The 7658-nt window shown below is 43.1% G+C and overlaps 1 protein-coding gene across 1 annotated transcript; it reads left to right on the top strand.

Moving 5' to 3' along the window:
- Positions 1-5228: 5228 nt before the first annotated feature.
- Positions 5229-6388, top strand: LOC122547769 (putative G protein-coupled receptor 139). Its single transcript, XM_043686351.2, has 2 exons — positions 5229-5298; positions 5478-6388. The coding sequence occupies exons 1-2, from the start codon at positions 5229-5231 to the stop codon at positions 6386-6388; spliced, it is 981 nt and encodes a 326-aa protein (XP_043542286.2).
- Positions 6389-7658: the final 1270 nt, after the last annotated feature.

Genomic DNA, 7658 nt, shown 5'->3' with positions numbered 1-7658 from the left:
CGCACTTCAACAAACAGAATCCTTATGACTTTTCATTTCAAGTTGCCCCATTCTGGTTGTTGGTGACACCCACTCCACAAAATTTCAACTTTCTTCCTTAGGTGTGGACATCACATCTCCACCAGCAATTATTGCCCATCCCTAATTGCTCATTGGGCCATATTGCTGTGTGTCATGTGTCAGAAGAAATGCCCTAGCTCCAGTAATGCTGTTCTTCCAACATCTCTTGGTAACTAAAGGACTCAGTAATGTTGGCATACACCCACTTCATTCGCGAGGTGAGAGGCTGTGAGGAGCGGGTAGAAATGTGGAGTTGAGGCCAGGGGGTAGACCAGCTGTGTTCTTGTTGGATGGTGGGGTAGGCTTAAAGGGCTGAATGGCCTACTCTGTCTCCGATTTGCATTGTTCTCTGCACTAATGGGACCATCAATCAGCTTTTGTTTTGTCCCTCTTAGAGAGAAGTATACAAAAGATCCAGTTGCAATATGGATCGTGATCACAGGATACCTACCAGAAACAGTGCCAAATGGATTGAAAAGCCAACAGAAAGTGGAAATGGTAGAGGGATACGCTGGTATCACATTAAAACATACAACATAGATCAATAGCAAACAGGCCCTTCGGCCTTCAATGTTGTGCCGACCTGTGAACTTTTCTCACATCGCCCTCCAACACTATCCCATCATCATCCATGTGCTTATCCAAGGATTGTTTAAATCTCCCTAATGTGGCTGAGGTAACTACATTGGCAGGTAGGGCATTCCACTGTCTGAGTAAAGAACTCACCTCTGACATCTGTCTTAAATCTATCACCCTCAATTTGTAGTTGTACCCCCTCGTACAAGCTAATGTCAACATCCTAGGAAAATGACTTTCACTGTCTACCCTATCTAGTCCTCTGATCATCTTGTATATCTCTACCAAATCCCCTCTTAGCCTTCTTCTTTCCAATGAGAACAGATCAAAGTCTCTCACCCTTTCCTCATTAGACATTCTCTCCAGACCAGGCAACATCCTGGTAAATCTCCTCTGCACCATTTCCCATGCTTCCACATCGTTTCCGAAATATGGCGACCATAACTGTACACAATATTCCGAGTATGGCTGCACGAGCATTTTGTATTGTTGAAGCATGATATTGTGGCTCTGGAACTCAATCCCTCTACCAATGAAACCTAACATACCGTATGCCTTCTTAACAGCACTATCAATGTGGGTGGCAACTTTCAGGGATCTATGTATATAGACTCCAAGATCTCTCTGCACATCCACATTACCAAGAATCTTTCTATTGACCCAGTACTCTGCCTTTCTCCTCAGCTTCTGGCTACAAATGGCAAGAAAGCGATGGAAGATGAAAGTGACTGTGAACCAAACTGAAGTATCTGTAGATATATGACTTCAGACAATATTAACACTACACACAGATATCATATTGAGGAGGGAATCCTGGAAATAATAATAACTGATCCGATACAACATGACTTTGTCGATTGGAACATCTGCTGTTGCCATGGCTACCAGGCAGTGACTGCTACAAATGGAGTGTCCTCACTTTCCTTGGAATAGAATCACAATTGCAAGTCAATTGACTGCAAAGCAGAGAAGGGGCAAAAATGGAAAATATTGAAACACGACTCATTCTCCATGCCTGAGAACAGACAATAAAAATTGTAATGTCTATGGTATCAACTTGCTTAGACCAACGAAATGTAACAGCACATTTTATTTGGATAACTCTGCATAGAAAAGGGATTTCAAGCTTGCATGAAATTCCTTCTCAGCTCACAACCAGTGAGGCTCAGTGTCCCGTCCTTATCTCAATTCCTGTAATTTGTTTCAGATTGTTTTGGAGCTAAGCTTTGACAGCATTGCTGTTGAGGGCATGTCGAAGTTAGCTCCTTTAAAACGTCGTTTGGCCTGTTTTGTTTTGTGCATGACCCTGTCAGTTCCACTTCTGAATTACCTGCTCAAATCATTTTTGACATTCCATATCGAACTTTGTAGGTTTCCACAGTGCTATGAGCCAAATAAAAAGCACTCACGATCACTTCAGTGCAACTCTGGATTCCCAAAGATCAGTGCAAACAGTACAAGCTGCTCTGAACTCTACTAAATACTCGTGAGATTTCGGAGTAACAATGCATCCTATCTCCTGCATGATAAAAGCACAATAAACCAGTCCTGTTTATGGTTGCGGAGTCAGTTAATTATCTAAGCCGTCATTTCATCTTTAATTCCAATCAGTTCTCGACTTTGCCTTCTCCTCCTTCTGTTTTGGAAACAAACTCATAATGTGGATTTAACCCACATGGTAAAAAGCCACACACCTCTCTCTCTCATAATGTATTTGAAGAAACAAGTGTTTTCCGTCCAGGGGAAGACAATAAAAAGACATCAACACCACTTTAAAACTCTCCTTGAAACCCAAGCCCAAGCCCATGCAGAACACATTCTCAACAGCTTTCCATTTGCAAGTGCAGCCATTGACCATTACTCTTTGTTCCTGTTACTGAACCAACTTTGGATCCAATTTGCCCCATTTGGGCTTTGATATTTTTGACCAGTTTGCCATGTGGGAACTTGCCAAAAGCCTTGCTAAAATCCATGTGGACAACATCCACAGCACTACCCTCATCAATCTCCTTGTCACTGCCTGAAATTTTGCAATCAAGTCTATAAGGCTTGACCTTCCCTTAACAAAACCATATTGATGATCCCTGACCAGTCCATGACTGGGAAGAGCTGGCAAGTAATCAATAACCTGGTGAAGCTACAAACCAGGATTATTTGCATTAAAATAAAACAGGATAAGCAGCATGTTAGACCCAAGCTGTTCCAGTACAGCGTTGGCATTTACCTGGCAAACTAGAAAATTGACGAGGCGGAAGTGAGGACTGCAGATGCTGGAGATTAGAGTCGAACGCATGGTTCTGGAAAAGCACAGCAGGTCAGGCAGCATCTGAGGAGCAAGAGAGTCGATGTTTCACGCAAAAGCCATGATTCCTGATGAAGTTCTTCTGCCCAAAACGTCGATTCTCCTTCTCCTCGGATGCTGGCTTGCCTGCTGTGCTTTTCCAGCACCATTCTCTCAAAACTAGAAAATTGCCCAGGTATGTCCCACTCACAACAATTAGTGAAATCTAACCCAGCCAATTATGGACCCATCAGTTCAATTATCAGTAAAGTAATGGAAGGTGTTTGCAGCAGTGCTATCAACCAACACCAACTCAGCAGTAACCTGCATAGTTTGCATTCAACCAGGACCTGTCAGCTCCTGACCCCATTACAGCCTTGGTTCACAAATGCACAAATATGCTAAAGTGACCAATGGGGAGTGAGGTGAGAATGACTGCCCTTGATATCGCGGTCGTATTGGAATGAGTATGCTAACACACTCAGCGAGGCACAGCCGCTCAGTGGTTAGCACTGCTACCTCACAGCTGGTTCAATTCCAGTCTCGGACGACTGTCTGTGTGGAGGTTGCACATTCTTCTTGGGTTTGCGTGGGCTTCCTCTGGGTTTTCCCGTTTCCTCCCAATATCCAACCATATGCAGGTTAGGCAAATTGACCATGCTAATTTGCCCGTAGTATCTGTGGATGTGTAGCTTTGGTGCATTAGTCAGGGGTAAATATAGAGTAATAGGCTTGGGGAAGGGTCTGGGTGGGTTACTCTTTGGAGGGCCAATGTGGACTTGTTGGGCCAAAGGGCATGTTCACACACGATAGGGATTCTATGATTCCATGAACAAGAGCCCTAGGAAAACTGTAATTAATGGGACTCAGGAGGAAAACTCTCCACTGGGTGGAGTCATATCTGGCAGATAGACAGATGGTTTGAGGTTGTTGGAGGTCAGTCATCTCAGCTCCAGAACCTCTGGAAATGTCTGAGGCTCGACCCTCTTCAGCTGCTTCATCAATGAATTACCATCCATTATAAGGCCAGAAGTGGAGATGTTTGATGATGGTTACACAAGATTCAGCATCATTCATGACTCTTCAGATACTGAAGCAGTCCACGTACAATGCAGCACGTTATTGACAATATCTAGGCTTAGGCTAAGAGGTGGCAAGTAATATTTACAATACAGGCTAGGCAATGATCATCACCAATAGCAGTACATCTAACCACCACCCCTTGACATTCAATAGTGCTACCATACTGAAGGCCATTCCTTCAGAGTTAATGGGTCTTAGCCCTATACACCCCTCCCTAATGATATTGTGGGTCTACCTTCAGCACATAGCAACTCAAGAAAGCAGTTCAACAGCACATTCTCAAGGGGAATTTAGGGATAATAATAAATTATTGGGCACCCATTCAGCAGTGCCCAAGTCCCAAGAATTCAAAAGAATCAAAGTGTCACAAACGTGCCTCTGAGGCTACATTGAACCTTAATCCCAACACCTTAATGAAGAGACAGAGAAGGAAATTGTACGCTCCTTTTTGTTGTTAATTGCACAAATCAGACATCAGTGTGGAGTAAGGGTAAGGGTTGAGGTTAAGGTTAGAGAAGTAATTAGTTAAATAATTGCATTCAAATATTCGCATTGGATTTGGGTTTCAGAGTGAGGCTTTGGGCATCAGCAATTTTTCACCCTGCGTATGTATCCCAAGCAGTGTAAAGATTGACTTCTAAATGTTTCCTTCACCAACTGACTGTCAGACATTTAACTCTCTGGATCCCATTAACACATACGATATCCTGCTCGCTGTAACCCAGTTCAGTAGACCATGCCCTCAAATGGAGGGATGGCCGCCAATGCCCTTAGAGAATCAAAGTTTGTATTTGTAATAGGTATCTGCAGGAAGAGAATGAATCTGTGTCTCTGGATTCAGTCTATCTTCCAGAGCAGCAGCAATTCATTTAACTGAAACAGAAAGGGTCACGGTGTATAGGCAAACTGTGAATGAAACTGTTCATTATTTGTGGGATCAGTTTTCTCTACATGCACTTTGTAGCTTCATTCTGAAGTGGCAGAACTAAGATATAGTCCTAAATTTTTTGAAGGATGCATTTTGCCCAACACATTATTCACATCAGAATCAGAGCTGTTGATGTCATGTGTTTGTTCCAATTAATGTAATGCATACTGATGTCAGGTGTAACTATGTCACTGGGGAATTAACCTCTCCATAAATCAGGATCAATTAGAATGCATCAGTTCTGAGTTCCTGCCAGATCTGTGTGCCCCAGAGCAACAGAAATTGATGCCACTCGCAGAAATGGCTTATCCAATTGTATGGCAAATAGAAGATATTTTCTTTCCTCTTATTTCAGCCATTGGTGTTACTGGTAAGTTATTTCAAGTGTTCTTGGTGAAATGTAACGTTAACTATGCTACTTAAGAGGCATTATTTATAACTGCATATTTTATATAAATAGTGAGAGCATTACAAATTTAAATGCTGTGATTGTATCTGCTCCTTGACTTTTATAGGAAATTCACTGCTTCTATTTCACTGCCTTCACAGTAAATGTGGTGGCGATTGTGATCCTGTTCTGTGGAAAGTGTGGCCTCTCCAAGTGTGTGACTCATTACCTGATTGGAATGGCAGTGGCAGATCTCTTTGTCGTTGTCTTTGATGCCATATTATGGATTACTGTTCCAATTTATTTACCAGATTCGTTCGTGAAAATGACGACTATGTGCAGTCTTTTTTCTGCGCTGGGTTCAGCTGCCACAGTGGTTTCTGTCTGGCTCACAGTCACATTCACTGCTGACCGATTTGTGGCGATTTGCTGTGAGAAGTTGAAAACAAAATTTTGCACCAAGAGAACTGCAGCGGCATTTCTAGGGACTGTGACCATCCTGGGCTCCTTGGAATCTCTACCCTGGTACTTTGTATATGAGCCACGATACATCATTGACAATATTCCATGGGGTTGCACCCATAAGCCCAGTTATTTCAGTTCCCCAGCGTGGGCTGCATTTGAAATGATCAACTACATTTTAACCCCTTGTGTGCCATTCTTTCTGATCTTGCTGTTCAATGTGCTGACTGTCAGGCGTATTTTAGTGAGCAGTCGAATCCGTAGGGGTCTCCAGGTGCAAAAAAGTGGAGGGAAACACAAGGATGCAGAGATGGAGAACCGGCAGAAGTCTATCATTTTGCTTTTCGCTATATCCGGCAGTTTTGTGCTGTTGTGGGTGACCAGTGTTGTGTATAATATTTACGCACGTATTACAGATATCCGGTATTACTCCTCCTACACAGACCCTCACTTTATCACAGATCGCACAGCGAAGATGCTGCAAGTGCTCAGCTCCTGCACCAACACATGTATTTACGCTGTGATCCAGGTTAGATTCAGGGAAGAGCTGAAGAATGCAATAGCATATCCCTTCAAGCGAATTGTTAAATTGTGGAACAATGAGAAATAACTCCCACTTCGCCTTCTGTTATTATTGACCAGCAGAGGCGAAAACTGAATGTGGGCAGCATCACAGAGTCTTCAGTCTGATTAGGTTTTTTCAAAAAAACGATTTATTGTAAAACTTGCTGTGCGGGTAATTCATGAACTGATCATAAACACAAATGCGTAAGTGTGGCACGGTCGCTCAGTGGTTCAGACTTCTGCCTCACAGCATCAGATCTCGGGTTCAATTCAACCTTTGGGCATCTGTCTGTGTGGAGTCTGCACATTCTCCCCGTTTCTGCATGGCTTTCCTCCAGTTGCTCTGGTTTCCTCCACAATCCGAAGATGTGTAGATTAGGGTGGATTGACCGTGCTAAATTGCCCATAGTGTTCAGGGATGTGTAGATTAGAGGCATTAGTCAGGAGTAAATGTAGAGTAATAGTGTAGGGAATAGGTTTAGGCGGGAAGTTCTTTGGAGGGGGGGTGTGGCCTTGTTGAGCCGAAATGCCATTTTCCACACTGTGGGGATCCTATGATTTATAAGAGCTCAGACAGATTCCAACTAAATTCACAGAAAATATAATGGAGAAAGCTGCCTATCTCTATGTGGAGGTAATGGGAGGGGGGGCTCTGAATTTCATCAGAGATGAGGAGAAGGCATGAATATGTGTAATACACTGCTGACAACTGAACATCAGTCTGAAAGTATAACTCTTGCTTTACCAACCGATGCTGCCTGAAATGGGTATTTTTTTCCCCAATTTTCCTACCTTTATCTGCTGACTTTACAGTTGAACTGGGTAAGTGGGGGATCAGAATTTCACTTCAGATTATGGCTATTCCAGGCAATGGGCAGGCAGTGATAATGAGACAGAGTATCAGCTGTGATCCTGATCAATTGCTTTGCAGATTGGAGTGAACACACGGTCAGCTATAGTTCTTGCTTCTCATCTGGTGAATCCCAAAGCACCTCTCAATCTCTTCACAAGTAGAATAGGAAATGAATCGCCCCTAATATTATTTTGTGACATGGTTCTGAGCCAGTATAAAATGTGTCAAATCATTCAAAGTATATAGCATCTGAGATAGTTTTAACAAGGTGTACATGGAAAGGATGCTGCCCATTGTGGGGTCAGTGCAGAAGTTGGGTACGGGGGCAGAGTGGGGGCACTGTTTTAAAATTAGGGCTCACCCTTATAACAGAGGATGAGAATTTTAGTGTTCTCTGATGGTTGTGCAAGTTTGGACCTGATCCGTAGGTAATCATGGGGTTGAGGGGTTTGTCTATGAATCT

The sequence above is a fragment of the Chiloscyllium plagiosum genome, unplaced genomic scaffold (genome assembly GCF_037043375.1).
Source record: "Chiloscyllium plagiosum isolate Xiang-an unplaced genomic scaffold, Cpla_swu_hap1 HiC_scaffold_44, whole genome shotgun sequence".
Taxonomy (NCBI): domain Eukaryota; kingdom Metazoa; phylum Chordata; class Chondrichthyes; order Orectolobiformes; family Hemiscylliidae; genus Chiloscyllium; species Chiloscyllium plagiosum.
This window is presented reverse-complemented; position numbering and strand designations above follow the sequence as displayed.

Bases quoted from the DNA above. Each gene is read 5' to 3' on its own strand.
- LOC122547769 (XM_043686351.2), top strand. From the start codon at position 5,229: ATGGCTTATCCAATTGTATGGCAAATAGAAGATATTTTCTTTCCTCTT. The intron at 5,299-5,477 runs GTAAGTTATTTC...CTGCCTTCACAG, and splicing joins TTCAGCCATTGGTGTTACTG to TAAATGTGGTGGCGATTGTG.